At 42.4% G+C, this 20853-nt stretch overlaps 1 protein-coding gene across 3 annotated transcripts in view; it reads right to left on the minus strand.

The window, feature by feature from the left end:
- The window catches only part of LOC121573436 (zinc finger protein 462), a 62709-nt gene that overhangs the window by 29352 nt on the left and 12504 nt on the right, over nucleotides 1-20853 (minus strand). For all 3 annotated transcript variants that reach the window (XM_041885438.2, XM_041885439.2, XM_041885437.2), the window contains exon 2: nucleotides 199-443. In XM_041885438.2, coding sequence (XP_041741372.2) covers nucleotides 199-412 — 214 coding nt within the window. In that variant the 5' untranslated portion in view covers nucleotides 413-443. The remainder of the gene's footprint in view (nucleotides 1-198; nucleotides 444-20853) is intronic.

Raw genomic sequence — 20853 nt, forward strand, 5'->3', positions numbered from 1 at the left:
GGAAAAAAAGAGACCAGTGTAAAACTTGTATCAATCTTTCCTTGAATAATTATATACATCTTGATATAAAATATGTACGTAAAGTATAAGTGTTACCTATACATATTATATCTATATCATTAATAATAATGATGACTAATCAAAACCTTAATCATAATAATTTGTCCATGCACAACACAGTCAATGCAGTGCCCTTACCCGTTTCAGTTTGTGGAGATTCATTCTCCTCCTCCTCTGAGTGGCTGGGGGAGTTCAGAGAGTCTGACCTGGACTGGCAGGGACTCCCGCCCCTCTCTCCGTCTCCGACATCCGTGGGCTGCAGGAAGGCTGTGTGGACATCCTGGATGTGGGCTTTGAGGTCGTCATATGACTCAGCACGGAAGTCACAGCCATCGCACTGTAGCACCTCCATCGCTGAGGACTCCCTGGAAAATCAGGGAAACCTGGCGAGTAAAAACACAAGAGAAGAGAATGGGTGAGTAAGGAAAAAAAGGAAAGAGAAGGGGTGAGGCCTCAGCCTCAGTCACAGCCTCAGACTCACCCTCAGTCACAGCCTCAGCCTCATGCTCAGTCACAGCCTCAGCCACAGACTCACTCTCATTCTCAGCCTCAGTCTTAGACTCAGACTCAATCTCACACAACAACATGTCACATTTAGACCACAGGGGTGGAAACACAAAAGTCTGAGTCTTTAGGCCTAGCACCGGTGTAGGCTAAAACCCTGTGATAGAAATGGGTGTAGGCTAAAACCCTGTGATAGAAATGGGTGTAGGCTAAAACCCTGTGATAGAAATGGGTGTAGGCTAAAACCCTGTGATAGAAATGGGTGTAGGCTAAAACCCTGTGATAGAAATGGGTGTAGGCTAAAACCCTGTGATAGAAATGGGTGTAGGCTAAAACCCTGTGATAGAAATGGGTGTAGGCTAAAACCCTGTGATAGAAATGGGTGTAGGCTAAAACCCTGTGATAGAAATGGGTGTAGCCTAAAACCCTGTGATAGAAATGCGACAGAGACATTTTCGAGAAGGCAAGACAAGAGAATGGGTCAGTTTCTTCCTCTGTCTCACACGTCAACATTAGAGACATCTACAGACAGCTGGATTCTTCAGCTCTGACATCACTGCATACTGCATACTAAGAAGATCTGTTTTTTGTTGTTGTTGCATGGTTCCAAGAACAATGGCAATCTGAGGAGGGATTACTGAGTTGATTTGTTCCATTTTTATTACCTTGGGATAAACCACAGCTGGAGAGCAGCACCATCAGACTGTGTCCCAAATGGAACCCTATTCCTTATATGGTACCGTAATAGCGCCGTAGTCCCTTTTTTAGATCACTATTTTTGACCATCGCCCTTTGGGCCCTGATCAAAAGTAGTGAGCTAAAAAAGGGACTAAGGTGCTATTTGGGACACATAACCGCCAGACTGCATCCCAATATTTACATCACACACACAGACAATTCCCTCAGATTGCATCAAGCTTTCAGTCCCTCCCAAATAAGACTGAATCAATCCACAGAGAGAAAGATAAAGCTTTGTGTCCGCAGTGCTATTCTGTTCCATGATGAAACACACAACTGATATAACTGATAATGGTCAGTGCTATCCGGAATCCTTGGGACATCCCTACCCTAAACCCTAACCCTAACTTTAACCCCTACCCTAACCCTAACATTAACCCTTACCTTAAACATTTTTAATGTAATCTTAAATGGGGTAGAGACCTCCCAAGGATCCCGGATAACATGGACCAACTGATAATAACCTGTCACCTCTGACCTTGACATTCTAACTAACCAATGGCATTGCTTGTTAGTCAAACTGACTTGCTGCACACAAAGACACCGATATGCCATTCATTCACATTTCTCTATTTCAAATAGATCGTTTTCAATGTAGACCAATGCCACATAAACTGGACAGTTTTATCTCCATCTCTTCATTCAAAGACTCAATCATGGACACTATTACTGACAGTTGTGGCTGCTTCACCTGATGTATTGTTGTCTCTACCTTCTTGCCCGCTGTGCTGTTGTCTCTGCCCAATAATGTTTGTACCATGTCTTGTGCTGCTCCATGTTTTGTGCTGCTACCATGTTGTGTTGCTACCATATTGTTGTCATGTGGTGTTGCTACCATGCTGTGTTGTCATGTATTGCTGCCATGCTGTGTTGTTGTCTTAGGTCTCTCTTTATGTAGTGCTGTGGTGTCTCTCTTGTCGTGATGTGTGTTTTGTCCTATATTTTTATTTTTAATCCCAGCCCCCGTATCCGCAGGAGGCCTTTTGGTAGGCTGTCATTGTAAGAAATAATTTGTTCTTAACTGACTTGCCTAGTTAAATAAAGGTAAAAACGAAATCAATAAATAAACAGTGATATGTATTGTTATGATGCAAACGTAAATCCCGAACTTGTGGACAGACTAGTCTCAAGAGGAATAAAGTATTACACAGTGTGGCAACAACACACAATTCCAAATGGTAACCCGCTTCCCATTCTAAAATATGTTTCCAAAACTATGGATGTTAAACAAATACATAGGTAAAATAGCACAGGCCAGTTTTGAGACCATCAAAAAAGACAGTCAATCTTAATTAGCCATCTCAGTGTCAGTTAAAAAGGAAAAAACACATTTCAACGCATTAACAAAACTGACAGAGTGAAAAATACCTGGGGCATAAAATGGCAGTTATGACAGCGTTTTCATCAAATGGGTTTTCGCCTCTTGTCCACACTTCTTTGTGCAGTGACACACAGAGACACAGGGCATTACCTTGAAACGTAACTCATTAGCATTCAAACTGGTTACAGCGTGATGCACTCTCTTTTTTATTATTTCTTATATATTTTATTGGATTTTAACAATTTCTAACTAAAGGCTGAACTAAAACACCAGGCCTAATTCTGCAGAAAGAAGAGCAGGCCAAGGACATGAATATTTGCATGTATTCAAAGAGGACTAATGCTCCACTCTACTAGCACACAGTGAAATATGCATCGTTTTGTATAATCCTTTGGTTTTAGCAGAACAATCACAACATAACATTCTGAGGGTTATTTATTGGTAAGATGTCTATAGAATTTGACCAGCCCTTATGGCAATAGTCTATAAAACCAGCACTAGTTCCTATTCAAATATACACTGTTCAGAAAAGTAGAAGGTAGGAAGTAGAGAGCTAAAAAGCTGTTGCACTTTAGAAACCTTGTGTTATTTGACTCCCTGGCCCTATCTTCCAGAGCCATCCACCAGCATTCCTGTCCTAGGAGGAGGTTTTGCAATACCACCACAAGGCCTAGTATATCCTGTTTATCTGAAGCTCCTTGCACCTGTGGCAAAATGGTGGCCTGTAAATGTCAATTTGAGTTGAGCACGTGCTCTTCCTTTACCTGGTCCTGTAAATGTACACCATACAAAAGTACCACTAAATAAAAGGTTGAACAGTGCAACCTGTTTCAGAGCTCAAATGACACACAGGGAGTTCTCCTCACCTATGACTAACTGTGGTAGAAGGGGAAATTATTTTCAGTCATCTGTCGTTTTGTTTTGGTATTGCCCCTATGTAGCTTATTTTTGGCTGCAGGTTCAGTAGACCTCTGGTGTGAAACCATAACAGTTGACGTCCGTCCAGTAACCAGCTGATCTTCACTGGAACAGCTCCTGCTGCCTGCCAGTGTGTACCCGAGAAGACAGTTCCTGCTCCCTCGTTGTCCAGGGTCAGGTTGCCGTTCCATGAAAGGCCCCACCCTGATCTGTGGCAGAGCTCTCGTCAGAACTCAGAACATGGACTACGAAACAAAGTTGCATTCTAATGTCAGGTTCCTTGACATGGATATCAAGAAACTTCCTGCTACTGCAACGGCTACTATCTCCCTTGGTGTCAGTTTAGTGACTCCATGCCAGCCACACCAAGTTAATGGACGGTATTTGTAATGCTTTTATCTGCTCTGTCGGGGCTCTGACAGTCAGGCACTGAGCTGTGCAGCAGATCCTTTGAGCTTCAAGGGCAGCCATTTTAGGAGCCAGCCAGCTATGTGTGCTTAGGTGTTCAGCCAGTGCTCACACTGCACAACATGGCACCACGGATCTGATCCTCCTCACAGAGCCTGCATCCCAAATGGCACCCTATTCCCTTTATAGTGCACTACGTTTGACCAGATCCCTATGGGCCCTGGTCAAAATAGGGCTCTGGTCAAAAGTAGTGGACTATATAGGGAATTGGGTGCCATTTGTGACGGGGCCTGAGACAGCCCAGGCAGTCACTTGAGAGCTGCTGACAGAAATCCATCTGCAAGATGTACTGTGCCCAAGCATGGCCTGCAATGTAGCTCAGCAAAACCACCTCGCACATGCCAGCCTTCCTTACTTAGGCCATTCATTCAATGGGGACAATACATTTATTGGGGACAAAAAGATGACAGTAAAAATAACCAAATAATCAAAGGGTCAGGCTTTTGGAGTGACACCAAACCAGCTTCTTAAAAAAAAAAATCAGGTAGAGAAAAAATATTTAGGAATTGCCAACTAAGCCCCACAAGGAGGTCTAAACATGCAAAGCATGCCTGAACTTCCTTTTTTCAGAGCTCAGAGAAACATCTGCAGCATTTGGCTTGAAGAGAAAAGGGGTGGAGAGGAGTGAAGAAAGAGGGGAGGAGAGGAGTGAAGAAAGAGGGGTGGAGAGGAGTGAGGAAAGAGGGGTGGAGAGGAGTGAGGAAAGAGGGGAGGAGAGGAGTGAGGAAAGAGGGGAGGAGAGGAGTGAGGAAAGAGGGGTGGAGAGGAGTGAGGAAGGAGGGGAAGAGAGGAGTGAGGAAAGAGGGGTGGAGAGGAGTGAGGAAAGAGGGGAGGAGAGGAGTGAGGAAAGAGGGGAGGAGGGGGAAAAGCATGCCAGCATGACCCAGCCACCTGACTCTGCTCCCCAGATTCCAAAGTCTACTGACATTTGTTAATCACCAACCAGTCTCTCTGCATCGGCGAGGCTGCCAGCAGTCACACCCTCTACTCAGTCTGGGCCCGGCCCGGCAGCAGCAGCTGCCCTGTCTGAAAAAGGGCCTTTGAATAAGCCAGCATTAAGCTGATTAAGAGTACAGAGGTTTTGTCCTTAACCGTTGGTCGGTCTGGTCGCTCCAGTCCACCATCTCATGCAGTATACAGGCAAGGGAGGCCGCAGATTATATTACGTAGCCACATTTAACTGATAACACACTACAGACACATGTTGTGGATGCTGCTGCTACTCTTGTTTATTATCTATGCATAGTCACTTTAACTCTACCCACATGTACATATTACCTCAATTACCTCGACTAACCGGTGCCCCCGCACATTGACTCTGTACCGGTACCCCCCTGTATATAGCCTCCCTACTGTTATTTTATTTTACTGCTGCTCTTTAATTATTTGCTATTTTTATTTTCTACTTATCTATTTTTTACTTAAGTAAGCATTTCACTGTAAAGTCTACACCTGTTGTATTCAGCGCATGTGGCAAATAAAATTTGATTTGATTTGTAGAGATCCTCAATTATTAATGATTGATTGATTGAGAACATCAACCTTTTATAAACAACTGCAGTAATAATATTGGACTACAATCCGCCAGAAATCGATTGTTGTCCATGAGAGATGACACACAACACACTACAAGAGAGATCAATAAATTATTCTTTAATATTTTAAAAGGTTTAGAAATAACAAACATATAACCAGATCTCTGTCACTTCATCTAGAATATCTCTGTCACTTCATCTAGAATGTCTCTGTCACTTCATCTAGAAGCTCTCTGTCACTTCATCTAGAATATCTCTGTCACTTCATCTAGAATATCTCTGTCACTTCATCTAGAAGCTCTCTGTCAGCTTCTAGAAGCTCTCTCCCACAGCTCTCTGTCACTTCATCTAGAAGCTCTCTGTCAGCTTCTAGAAGCTCTCTCCCACAGCTCTCTGTCACTTCATCTAGAAGCTCTCTCCCACAGATCTCTGTCACTTAATCTAGAAGCTCTCTACCACAGCTCTGTCACTTAATCTAGAAGCTCTCTTCCACAGATCTCTGTCACTTCATCTAGAAGCTCTCTCCCACAGCTGTCACTTCGTCTATATCAACACTGTACAGATCCAGATTCTTCAGAACTTCATATGGGTCAATTTGTTTTGGTAATTTTCATATATTCAAAATATGATTTTCAGAATGAATATGGTACAATGCAGACTAGGCAATGTCAACACAAAACAAGATTTAGACTTTGAGCTTCAAGCTTTAGACTTCGGACCTAATGGGTCAAATATGTATATATTCAACCCATGGCTTACAGAATGAATATGGAACAAACAAGACTACCACTAGACAGCTTCAGACTTCAGACCTAATGGTTCAACATGTTGTCCTTTCATATATCTAATCCAGAATGAACATGGAACAAAGATGTCTGCCACCTATAAAATTGCCTCATGAGTCAATGGAATTAAGTGGAATATGAATATTTTAATATGCATTGTTCTTTCGAAGGCCAAACACACCATTGGTGTGTGTGGCCAAAGAGCTCTATTTTCCTGTCATATAACCATAGCACCGGTTCCAATCTTAGTGCCAATGCCATTTATCAAACACCAGGCGGTGCTATGGTCAGATGACATGAAAATAGAGTTCTTTGGCCATGCACACCAATGGTGGGTTTGGCCTTTGAAAGAACAATGCATATGCAGAAAATACCTCATGGTGGTGGATCTTTGATATTATGGGGCTATTTTGCTTCCACTGGTCCTGGGGCCCTTGTTAAGGTCAACTGCATCATGAATTTTTCCAAGTACCAGGACATTTTTGCCAAAAACCTGGTTGCCTCTACCAGGAGGATTAAACTTGACCGCAAGTGGATCTTCCAGCAAGACAATTACCCCAAGCACACATCAAAATCCACTATGGCTGTCCCGACCCAAAAAAATCTGTTATTTTCACCAATGGATTGGTCCAAATTGTAAAAGAAAAGAAAAGTGTATTTTTCCATATATAGACACACGATGTGTTTTAATCAAATCAACTATATGCACTGAGCTTGTGTGATGCTTTAAGCACAATGTTCGATGAAATAATTAAGACAAAGAAATGGCGCCAGAGATCAAGATAACCAGAAGAAAAAACCTGTTCCCAACCCTCCTCCTCCCGCTCCTGCTGGCCTTTGCAGATTCTGCCTTTAGCTCATGAAGTTGCCAGTAATAGCCTACACTAGGGGTCGGTAGTGTTGTTCATGTGGAGTGCCAATTTACAATGAATCTTACAATTTCTATTGATTTGCGTTATGATTTTCATATGCACATTTTCATGGAACAGTTTCAATTAAATTATAATAATGTATTTCCCGTGTAGCTCAGTTGGTAGAGCATGGCGCTTGCAACGCCAGGGTTGTGGGTTTGATTCCCACGGGGGGCCAGTATGAAAAAAATTTATGCACTCACTAACTGTAAGTCGCTCTGGATAAGAGCGTCTGCTAAATGACTAAAATGTAAATGTATTTTTGTTCTATTGCCAACTAGGTAAAAAATAAAACCAACAAATAAAAACATTGCAGGAAAATAAAAATCCTGATAAAAATAAATATCTTATAAATCACATTATAGTTAATGTTCTTCAATTGCATTCATCTATCTACTCCACCTGTCTGCAACGAACTTGAAACATTGTATCAACTATCAACTGGTCCGGCCCAAAGCTCCCGCTAGAAAAAAGTGCAACATTGTATTAACTATTCTGGGCCCTCAGAGTTCCTGGAGCCAGTGAGCTCCGGACAGACACAGTTGTATTTGCGCAAGGGATAAGAAGTAATCAGGTATTTTATTACGTTTCCACTGGATCAGAGTATGTAATTTTTCCCTTTCACGCCAAGGCTCGGTGGTTATCGAAAGGGAGATAGCTGGAATGATTTTTCAACTACATTGAAGAGCTATTGTTATTCTCAATGGATGTAAAAACAGACTTTGTTTGCTTGCTGTTTGAGGTGAAGAAAACATTACTTTGAGAAGCTCCACAGCTCATTAGTGGTGGTGAGATAAGACAATCAGAAATACTATCAGACATCCCCAAATGGGGAGGCCTACTTCTATGCGTAGTTACCTTGCCAATGCCTGTCTTAGAGTGATGGACTGTGACATCCCCGCTGCTCCACTAAAAAATTCTCAGTCGACCAACAGCCTATCGACCAAACAATCGACCAGTCAACTAAATGGGGTCAGCCCTAAAATCCACAAAGAAATGGTTAATTGACCACAAAATCAACATTTTGCACTGGCCATCTCAGTATATATATATTACTTGTTAAGCAAAATCTCATTCTCTGAGCAATTGTATTAGCATAAAAAAAAGCATATAATATAGCTCAGTATTTTGTATTATTTATTTTATACAGTCTTTTTTTCTCATCTTTATCAAGGGTAATTCCAGACCTAGGGCTCCGGTCTAGAAGCGCACTTACGACTACTCCTACAGTTTTGATTCGGTACTGCAGTTTAACTGACCCCCGGTCCAGAAGGACAATTTCCATACACGGCCACATAGAAAATTCCTAACAAGACACTTTAGTCATCACCTTTGAGCACAAAACATCCATTGAATTATTCAAATAATTGTCTCTGAGGCCGATTTTTTTTCCATCACTCAAGCTGAAGATATTAACATTTTATATTCATCCAATGTCTGCCGTGATTTTGGATGACGTGATGACGTCGTCACTGCTCGTGCTGCTCCCTGTGCACACTGAGTGCTAGTGCACGTGTGACGTTGGTCCGTATAAACCGGATGCAACCTGGATATAGACGTTTCATGAATCACTGTATGTGAATGCTAGTAGATTACCTTGAAAACAATGGTCGGACATCTTGGACGCAGTCTCCAGTTTTTATTATACCTCAGTGTTCCGGAACCCATTGTATGTTCTTTACCATAATAACTGCAAGAGCATGTTGTGTCATTGTATACTGATAATGTCATCGCCGGTGGGGGCGTCTCGTTTAAGTGTACAGTTTCATCTACAGCTGCAAGGAAAGGAAGCTTTGACATGATGACACAACTTGCTATAAAGGGACAATTCCGCCCCTTTATAACCAGTTATTATGCTGTTAGTATATATGCAGTACTGTAAGATTTGATACACATTTTGATGTTTTATCGTTTTTGTTAGTCATACTGCACAATTCCTTGTTTTTGTCATTTTTAAGCTTCTATATTGCCCTCGTCTACAGCCTACTACGATTCCCAGGGTGCATATAGTCTCCCATGATGCAATGCACCGTCTAGGTTAGCCTGCAGTTAGCTTAGCTTAGAATGTCATGCTGAATTAATGTAATGTCATTGCCCACGTTTTCATCCACAGTTTTTATGCGAGTAAAGTCATATCGTATTAAAACAATATTCTAATTTTATAAACGCCGACAGATCATTTGTTTGTTCGACATGGTGAGATATTTTTGTCTGTAAAATTAATTATGCAGGAAATGGTGGTGCAAACTCCTTTATGCGCAAATATTGATATAATAACCATTATATCGACGTAAATGTGGAGTCACGCGATGATATGGTGTGTGGTCCTCCCACTACGACTCGGGAAACTATGCAGTTTAATAGGCTACAGATGAAATAAGTTATGATGGTGGTGAAAGTGCACGGTGATGAGTTTGATGCTGCTTTCCAATAAATATTGTGGGTCTTATTCTGTAATTATCTCATCATGTAGATAGCCAACCCGCACAGCATACTCACACTGTATCTGCGAGCTGTTGGCTAGATCTCAGGTGCCAAGACCAGAGTAGGCACATTTGCTATTTAACGTAACAGTTTTCGTGACAAAACTATCGGTAGAGTTGAAAATGCAATGGAAACACATTGAACTTTATTCGGTACATGAAAACGTAACGGAAAAGTACATTTTGTGTGCACTACGTCATCACGCACTGATTTGTATCCGCAACAAGTCCGTTTTTGCGGAAACACGACACTGGCGGGAAAATGAGCGTATTAAAAATGCTTTATTAAAAAACGAAATCAAACTGATGTTAGGTTGTGTTGAAATTGTAAACTGTACTGAACCAGACCCTAATTCATAATCTCCTATGGACGTAAATACATGGTGTGTGGTCCTCCCACTACGACTCGGGAAAGCATGCAGTTTATTAGGCTACTGTTTATTAATACATATTAAAAGGGGCCAGCACAGCCTTTATGACAACACTAGTGTATGTCTCTAGTCTATATCGTCAGAGGTGTCCCTGATGCCATGATGAGGTAAGAGAGAGAAGAGGAGAGGGTATACATTATGCATCACAGTGCCTTGATATAAAAAGGCCCAAAGGGCACCAGTCTGTTAGTGAATCGGCTGCACTGTGTTGTATTTCTGGCTGTGGCATGGGATGCCATTTTTCACACTTGACCCCTTACATTCTTGATATAATTACAATCACATTCCCTGTGCATTATTTATGTTGAAATGACCAGACTATCAGACACAGGGCTGCTCCTGTTTCTACTACTCCAGCCTCAACCTCCAGACCAAGGCCTCAAGGCCAGAGAGCAGTAAATATCGATACCATAGGTATAGTAGCTACCAGACCTGGGACAAATACTTTAGGTGTGGTTGATTTAACTTGGAAGTTCAATTGATGTCCACGTGACAGCCATCTTGGGCATGCAGGGTGAGTGGAGTTTACATTACATTATTCTATTGGTTCCATTATAACAGGCAAGCTAAGGCAAGCTAAATATAGTGCACCTCAAGTACTGACAGGTGTGGTACTGTAGCTTTACAGGGAAGTTGCCAACCTTCTGAGGAGAGGAGAAAAGCTCCTAAATCACGTATCACCTTAGCTAGCATGGGTATGTCTGTGCTGAGTATGTCATAGGCCTGTTACCTAAAAAGGATCTCCAAAGAATTTCCAAATGCATGCTTTGATAGTTATTTTAGTTTAAATTGGGACTGGTGGCCCCACTGTGCACACAAAGGTTATGCAAGCAACCAAAATAACTAATTATCTCTAGTTGAAACTGATCATTTCGGCTATACTACATACATAGTATCTTCTCATGAAAAACGTCTCTGTAGCGTCAGAACGTTCTCCGTTTTGCTCTACGACCCCCACAAGCCTCACGGGACTCGTCTGAAGTCAGTAGCGCCGATGTGCTAACTTCTGTCTGTAGCGTCCAAACCGTTTTGGGCTACAAACTAATATGACCCCATGGAAAGGGGATACTCTCTCTTTTACTCTACGACCCCACCCACAGTACTCGTCTGAAGGTAACCCGGTACCTGTTTAAAAAATGAATAGAAGTACAGTGCCTTCAGAAAGTATTCACACCCCCTTGACATTTTCTGCATTTTGTTGTGTTACAGCCTGAATTTAAAATAGAATCAATCCCGATTTTTTTGTCGCTGGCCTACGCACAATACCCCATAATGTTAAAGTTAAAATGTCTTGAGTCAGTAAGTATTCAACCGCTTTGTTATGGCAAGCTTAAATAAGTTCAGGAGTAAAAATGTGCTTAAATAGTCACATAATAAGTTGCATGGACTCGATCTGTGTGCAATAATACTGTTTAACATGATTTTTGAATGACTACCTCATCTCTGTACCCCACACATACAATTATCTGTAAGGTCCCTCAGTCGAGCAATGAATTTCAAACACAGATTCAACTACAAAGACCAGGGAGGTTTTCCTATGCCTCGCAAAGAAGGGCAGCTATTGGTTGATGGGTAAAAATAAAAAAAGCAGACATTGAATATCCCTTTGAGCATGGTGAAGTTATTAGTTACACTTTGGATGTTGTATCAATACACCCAGTCACTACAAAGATATAGGCGTTCTTCCTAACTCAGTTGCCGTAGAGGAAGGAAACCGCTCAGGGATTTAACCATGAGGCCAATGGCGACTTTAAAACAGTTTAATGACTGTGGTGGTGCCGGAGGGGATGGCTGCCGTTTTACGGGCTCCTAACAAAATGTGCTATTTTGTTTGTTTTTAGCATTGTTTGTAACTAATTTTGTACATAATGTTGCTGCTACCGTCTCTTATGACCGATTGATTTTTTCTTTAATGAGTCCGAAGCGAAGGGTATACTGCTTTGTCAAGACAAGGCCCAAGCCCCGGTCATCAGCGTGAAGAAATGACGGAGGAAAAGGGGGAGGAGGGCGGGGTGCTTGTAAGAATTAGCCGACGAGTAGGTAAACCACCACTACCCTCCGTATTATTGGCCAATGTGCAATGTGTGGAAACAAACTGGTAAATCTACAAATTAAGACTATCCTACCAACAGACATTAAAAACTGTAATATCTTATGTTTCACCGAGACGTGGCTGAAAGACGACACGGATAATATAGAGCTGGCCGGCTTCTCCGTGTTTCGGCAGGACAGAGCAGCTACGTCTGGTAGGACGAAGGGTGGAGGTTTGTGTCTATTTGTCAATAACAGCTGGTGCACGATGTCTAATATTAAAGAAGTCTCGAGGTATTGCTCGCCTGAGGTAGAATACCTCACGATAAGCTGTAGACTACACTATCTACCAAGAGAGTTCTCATCTATATTATTCGTAGCCGTCTATTTACCACCACAAACCCATGCTGGCACCAAGACCGCACTCAACGAGCTGTATAAAGCCATAAGCAAACAAGAAAATGCTCATTCAGAAACGGCGCTCCTAGTGGCCGGGTACTTTAATGCAGACAAACTTAAATCCGTTTTACCTAATTTCTACCAGCATGTCAACCAGAGGAAAAAAACTCTAGACCACCTTTACTCCACACACAGAGACGCATACAAAGCTCTCCCTCGCCCTCCATTTGGCAAATCTGACCGTAATTCTATCCTCCTGATTTCTGCGTACAAGCAAAACCTTAAGCAGGAAGTACCAGTGACTCGCTCAATACGGAAGTGGTCAGATTACGCGGATGCTACGCTACAGGACTGTTTTGCTAGCACAGACTCTAATATGTTCCAGGATTCATCCAATGGCATTGAGGAGTATACCACCTCAGTGACCGGCTTCATCAATAAGCCATGGATTACAGGCAATATCCGCACCGAGCTAAAGGCTAGAGCTGCCGCTTTCAAGGAGCAGGACACTAATTCGGACACTTATAAGAAATCCCGCTATGCCCTCAGATGAACCATCACCGTGTCGGATGTGGCAGGGCTTGAAAAATATTACGGACTACAAAGGGAAAACCAGCCGCGAGCTGCCCAGTGACGTGAGCCTACCAGACGAGCGAAATGCATTTTATGTTTGCTTCGAGGCAAGCAATACTGAAGCATGCATGAGTGCACCAGCTGTTCCAGACGACTGTGTGATCACGCTCTCCATAGCCGATGTGAGCAAGACCTTTAAACAGGTCAACATTCACAAAGCCGCTAGGCCAGACGGATTACAAGGATGTGTACTCAAAGCATGCGCGGACCAACTGGCAAGTGTCTTCACTGACATTTTCAACGTCTCCCTGACCGAGTCTGTAATACCTACATGTTTCAAACAGACCACCATAGTCCCTGTGCCCAAGAAAGCGAAGGTAACCTGCCTAAATGATTACCACCCGTAGCCCTCACGTCGGTAGCCATGAAGTGCTTTGAAAGGCTGGTCATGGCTCACATAAACACCATCATGCCGGAAACCCTAAACCCACTCCAATTCGCATACCACCCCAACAGATCCACAGATGACGCAATCTCAATCGCACTCCATACTGCCCTTTCCCACCTGGACAAAAGGAACACCTATGTGAGAATGCTGTTCATTGTTCAACACCATAGTGCCCACAAAGCTCATCACTAAGCTAAGGACCCTGTGACTAAACACCTCCCCCTGCAACTGGATCCTGGACTTCCTGACAGGCCGCCCCCAGGTGGTAAGCGTAGGCAACAACACATCTGCCACGCTGATCCTCAACACTGGGGCCCCTCAGGGGTGTGTGCTTAGTCCCCTCCTGTACTCCCTGTTCACCCACGACTGCGTGGCCAAGCACGACTCCAACACCATCATCAGGTTTGCTGACGACACAACAGTGGTAGGCCTGATCACAGACAAAGACGAGACAGCCAATAGGGAGGAGGTCAGAGACCTGGTAGTGTGGTGCCAGGACAACAACCTCTCCCTCAATGTGAGCAAGACAAAGGAGCTGATCGTGGACTATAGGAAAAGGAGGACCGAACAGACCCCCATTAACATCGACGGGGCTGAAGTGGAGCGGGACGAGAGTTTCAAGATCCATGGTGTCCACATCACCAACAAACTATCATGGTCCAAACACACCAAGACAGTCGTGAAGAGGGAACGACAACACCCTTTCCCCCTCAGGAGAATGAAAAGATTTGGCATGGGTCCCCAGATCCTCAAAAAGTTCTACAGCTGCACCATCGAGAGCATCCTGACCGGTTGCATCACCGCCTGGTATGGCAACTGCTCGGCATCTGACCGTTAGGCGCTACAGAGGGTAGTGCGTACGGCCCAGTACATCACTGGGGCCAAGCTTCCTGACATCCAGGACCTATATACTAGGCGGTGTCAGAGGAAGGCCCAAATTATTGTCAAAGACTCCAGTAACCCAAGTCATAGACTGTTCTCTCTGCTACCGCACGGCAAGCGGTACCGGAGCGCCAAGACTAGGACCAAAAGGCTCCTTAACAGCTTCTACCCCCAAGCCATAAGACTATTTACCTTGAACCCCCCTTTGTTTTTACACTGCTGCTACTCGCTGTTTATTATCTATGCATAGTCACTTTACAAATTACCTCGACTAAGCTGTACCCCTGCACATTGACATTGACATTGACTCGGTACCGGTACCCCCTGTATATAGCCTCGTTATTGTTATGTAATATTCTTGTGTTTACTTTTTAATATTTTTTTTTACTTTAGTTAATTTAGTAAATATTTTCTTAACTCTATCTCATGAATTGCATTGTTGGTTAAGGGCTTGTAAGTAATCATTTCACTGTAAGGTCTACACCTGTTGTATTTGGTGCATGTGACAAATCAAATTTGATTTGATTTGATAGGAGAAAACTGAGGATGGATCAACAACATTATAGTTACTCCACAATACTAACCTAATTGACAGAGTGAAAAGAAGGAAGCCTGTACAAAATAAAAATATTCCAAAACATTCATCCTGTTTGCAACAAGGCACTAAATAAATATGTGGCAAAGCAATTCACTTTTTGGCCTGAACACAAAGTGTTATGTTTGGGGCAAATCCAATACAACACATTACTGAGTACCACTTTCCATATTTTCAAGCATAGTGGTGGCTGCATCATGTTATGGGTATGCTTGTAATCATTAAGGACTGGGGAGTTTTTCAGGATAAAAAAGAAACGGAATGGAGCTAAGCACAAATTCCTAGAGGAAAACCTTTCCACCAGACACTGGGAGACGAATTCACCTTTCAGCAGGTCAATAATCTAAAACACAAGGCCAAATATACACTGGAGTTGCTTACCAAGAAGACAGTGAATATTCCTGAGTGGCCGAGTTACAGTTTTGACTTAAATCTAGTTAAAGATCTATGGCGAACCTGAAAATTGTTGTCTAGCAATGATATTGTGTGTAGTTGGGTGAGACAAAAAAAATATTTAATCAATTTTGAATTCAGGCTGTAACACAACAAAATGTAGAATAAGTCAAGGGGTATGAATACTTTCTGAAGGCACTGTATGGAAGTAGTTTTGTGATTTCTTATATCTCCTAGATATAGGACAGAATGTGAATGTGTTTCTATGGGCTATAGCAGTAAAGGCCAAATTCAATATTCTATCAAATATTTTTTATATATACACTACTGGTCAACATTTTGAGAAAACCTACTCATTCAAGGGTTTTTCTGTATTTTTACTATTTTCTACATTGTAGAATAATAGTAAAGACATCAAAACTATGAAATAACACTTATGGAATCATGTAGTAACCAAAAAAGTGTTAAACAAATCAAAATATATTTTATATTTGAGATTCTTCAAATAGTCACCCTTTGCCTTGATGACAGCTTTGGACACTCTTGGCATTCTCTCAACCAGCTTCACCTGAAATGCTTTTCCAACAGTCTTGAAGGAGTTCCCACATATGCTGAGCACTTGTTGGCTGCTTTTCCTTCACTCTGCCGTCCGACTCATCCCAAACCATCTCAATTTGGTTGAGGTCGAGGGATTGTGGAGGCCTGGTCATCTGATGCAGCACTTCATCACTCTCCTTCTTGCTAAAATAGCCCTTACACAGCCTGGAGGTGTGTTGGGTCATTGTCCTGTTGAAAAACAAATGATAGTCCCACTAAGCCCAAACCAGATGGGATGGCGTATCGCTGCAGAATGCTGTGGTAGCCATGCTGGTTAAGTGTGCCTTGAATTCTAAATAAATCACAGACAGTGTCACCAGCAAAGCACCCCCACGCCATAACACCTCCTCCTCCATGCTTTATGGTGGGAAATACACATGCGGAGATCATGCGTTCACCCACACTGCGTCTCACAAAGACACGGCGGTTTGGAACCAAACATTTCCAATTTGGACTTCAGACCAAAGGACAAATTTCCATCGGTCTAATGTCCATTGCTCGTGTTTCTTGGCCCAAGCAAGTCTCTTCTTCTTATTGGTGTCCTTTAGTAGTGATGTCTTTGCAGCAATTCGACCATGAAGGCCTGATTCACGTAGTCTCCTCTGAACAGTTGATGTTGAGATGTGTCTTTTACTTGAACTCAGTGAAGCATTTATTTGGGCTGCAATTTCTGAGGCTGGTAACTCTAATTAACTTATCCTCTGCAGCAGAGGTAACTCTGGGTCTTCCTTTCCTGTGGCGGTCCTCATGAGAGCCAGTTTCATCATAGCGTTTGATGGGTTTTCGACTGCACTGAAATGTTCCGTATTGACTGACCTTCATGGCTTAAAGTAATGATGGACTGTAATTTCTCTTTGCTTATTTGAGCTGTTCTTGTCATAATATGGACTTGGTCTTTTACCAAATAGGGATATCTTCTGTATCTCCCCCCACCTTGTCACAACACAACTGATTGGCTCAAACACATTAAGAAGGAAAGAAATTCCACAAAATAACTTTTAAGAAGGCACACCTGTTAATTGAAATGCATTCCATTTCATGAAGCTGGTTGAGAGAATGCCAAGAGTGTGCAAAGCTGTCATCAAGGCAAAGGGTGGATATTTGAAGAATCTCAAATATAAAATATATTTTGATTTGTTTAACACAAAAAACAAAAGAGGAAATGTAAGACATGACATAAGGGGGTGCGGTGAGATAACCAATGGGTTGGACAATACTCTTTTCGTCACTTATATTGAAAAAGCTATTACTTAAATACTGGAAGTCAAATGATACTCCAACGTTAAGAGAATGGAAGAAGCTTTATTATTTAAATATTGAAAAAAATGTGGCGACAAACATAAACAACATAACACAATTTGAAGTCATATGAGGTAGTCTTACAAGTATTAGAAACAACATTGGGTGTGTATATGGTGGGAACATGTGGGTCTGAGCAAGTGTGATTAATGTTTTTGGAAATGCATGTATGTAAATGTTAAGTTGTGTAATTGTTTTTGTCTATGTACGTTTTAGTTTATTGTAAAAAAATAAATAAAAATAAATGTTAAAAGTACAAATATAATGTTAGGCTAGCCTGGTGTCCCAGATCTGTTTATGTTGTCTTGCCGACTCCTATGGCCGTTGTCATAGCCAAACATTGGAACCAGGATAATATTTGACCCCTCTCTGAACTTCCTTTTCAGTAGGCCTGTGACTGTTTCCTCTCCATCTATGGGAGACACTGACAGTTCCCCAAAGGTAAGAATTGCATAAACGACTTTGCATTGGGCCCAGTGCCCCACACCCCAAAACACAGGCCCAGTGCCCCACACCCCAAAACACAGGCCCAGTGCCCCACACCCCAAAACACAGGCCCAGTGCCCCACACCCCAAAACACAGGCCCAGTGCCCCACACCCCAAAACACAGGCCCAGTGCCCCACACCCCAAAACACAGGCCCAGTGCCCCACACTGTAGTAGCCTAGCTACAATTCAACTGTTACCCATACTGTACAGTGCCTTGCGAAAGTATTCACCCCCCTTGGCATTTTTCCTATTTTGTTGCCTTACAACCTGGAATTCAAATAGATTTTTGGGGGGTTTGTATCATTTGATTTACACAGCATGTCTACCACTTTGAAGATGCAAAATAGTTTTTATCAAGAAACAAACAAGAAATAAGACAAAAAACAGAAAACTTGAGCATGCATAACTATTCACCCCCCCAAAGTCAATACTTTGTAGAGCCACCTTTTGCAGCAATTACAGCTGCAAGTCTCTTGGGGGTATGTCTCTATAAGCTTGGCACATCTAGCCACTGGGATTTTTGCCCATTCTTCAAGGCAAAACTGCTCCAGCTCCTTCAAGTTGGATGGGTTCCGCTGGTGTACAGCAATCTTTAAGTCATACCACAGATTCTCAATTGGATTGAGGTCTGGGCTTTGACTAGGCCATTCCAAGACATGTTTCCCCTTAAACCACTTGAGTGTTGCTTTAGCAGTATGCTTAGGGTCATTGTCCTGCTAGAAGGTGAACCTCCGTCCCAGTCTCAAATCTCTGGAAGACTGAAACAGGTTTCCCTCAAGAATTTCCCTGTATTTAGCGCCATCCATCATTCCTTCAATTCTGACCAGTTTCCCAGTCCCTGCCGATGAAAGACATCCCCACAGCATGATGCTGCCACCACCATGCTTCACTGTGGGGATGGTGTTCTCGGGGTGATTTACATTTACATTTTAGTCATTTAGCAGACGCTCTTATCCAGAGCGACTTACAGTTAGTGAATACATATTTTTTTATACTGGCCCCCCGTGGGAAACGAACCCACAACCCTGGCATTGCAAACGCCATGCTCTATCAACTGAGCTACATCCCTGCCGGCCATTCCCTCCCCTACCCTGGACGACGCTGGGCCAATTGTGCGCCGCCCATGAGTCTCCCGGTCGCGGCCGGCTGCGACAGAGCCTGGATTCGAACCAGGATCTCTAGTGGCACAGTTAGCACTGCGATGCAGTGCCTTAGACCACTGCGCCACTCAGGAGTGATGAGAGGTGTTGGGTTTGTGCCAGACATAGCGTTTTCCTTGATGGCCAAAAAGCTAAATTTTAGTCTCATCTGACCAGAGTACCTTCTTCCATATGTTTGGGGAGTCTCCCACATGCTTTTTGGCGATCACCAAACGTGTTTGCTTATTTTTTTCTTTAAGCAATGGCTTTTTTCTGGCCACTCTTCAGTAAAGCCCAGCTCTGTGTAATGTACGGCTTAAAGTGGTCCTATGGACAGATACTCCAATCTCCGCTGTGGAGCTTTGCAGCTCCTTCAGGGTTATCTTTGGTCTCTTTGTTGCCTCTCTGATTAATGCCCTCCTTGCCTGGTCTGTGAGTTTTGGTGGGCGGCCCTCTCTCGGCAGGTTTGTTGTGGTGCCATATTCTTTCAATTTTTTAATAATGGATTTAATGGTGCTCCGTGGGATGTTCAAAGTTTCAGATGATATTTTTTTATAACCCAACCCTGATCTGTACTTCTCCACAACTTTGTCCCTGACCTGTTTTGAGAACTCCTTGGTATTCATGGTGCCGCTTGCTTGGTGGTGCCCCTTGCTTAGTGGTGTTGCAGACTCTGGGGCCTTTCAGAACAGGTGTATATATACTGAGATCATGTGACAGATCATGTGACACTTAGACTGCACACAGGTGGACTTTATTTAACTAATTATGTGACTTCTGAAGGTAATTGGTTGCACCAGATCTTATTTAGGGGCTTCATAGCAAAGGGGGTGAATACATATGCACGCACCACTTTTCCGTTATTTATTTATTTGAATTTTTTGAAACTAGTTATTTTTTTCATTTCACTTCACCAATTTGGACTATTTTGTGTATGTCAATTACATGAATTCCAAATAAAAATCAATTTAAATTATAGATTGTAATGCAACAAAATAGGAAAAACGGCAAGCCGGATGAATACTCTGCAAGGCACTGAATGTATAATTCAAATGTGCATACAGATACTAAATCCATACTAATACTAAATCCATACTAATACTAAGCCCATACTAATACTAAGTCCATTCTGGGATTGTTGAAAAGTAGACAGTTTTGAACAGGGTTCGTACAGACAGTGGTAAGTCAAATTCAACGACATTTCAAGTACTTTTTTAAGCACTAATATTTATTTTCAAGTAGCATCAATTTGTAATAGTTCCTATTATGCAATTGTTTCTAGTCGCCATCAGATGGCAGTATATCGTCACAACCTCATGAAAAAAACCAACTAACTTACTATTCATCACTACCTTACAAGTTCTACTCAATAATATGTTTCACTACTTATTGAATACATTCATGAGTGGTAAGTCAGGACTGATGATGTTGACTGATTTCCTTATATGAACTGTAACTCAGTAAAATATTAGTAATTGTTGCATGTTGTGTTTATATTTTTGTTCAGAGTACATAATATTAAATTGTCTTTATGTTTTAAATTGTCTTTACAGACTGTCCCAACAAATAATGACATGAAGGTGAATTCTGACAGTGTAAAAGGCCCTTAGTTGACGCTAAAATGTTGTACTCTATTACTTATTTGAAGATAAACAAGTTATTAATGTGTTTGATAAGATTAAAGACTCTCTCAGGGGACCCTATCAACATTTTAGGGGACCCCACATGGGTCCCAGACCCCAAGTTTGGGAACCACTGTACTACTAACCTCTCTCCCTCATTGCTTCAATGCTTCCTCTCTCTGTGCATCTCCTTTGCCTCCTTCATTGCAGCCTAACTCGCCACTATCTCACT

Source organism: Coregonus clupeaformis, chromosome 9, assembly GCF_020615455.1.
Source record: "Coregonus clupeaformis isolate EN_2021a chromosome 9, ASM2061545v1, whole genome shotgun sequence".
Taxonomy (NCBI): domain Eukaryota; kingdom Metazoa; phylum Chordata; class Actinopteri; order Salmoniformes; family Salmonidae; genus Coregonus; species Coregonus clupeaformis.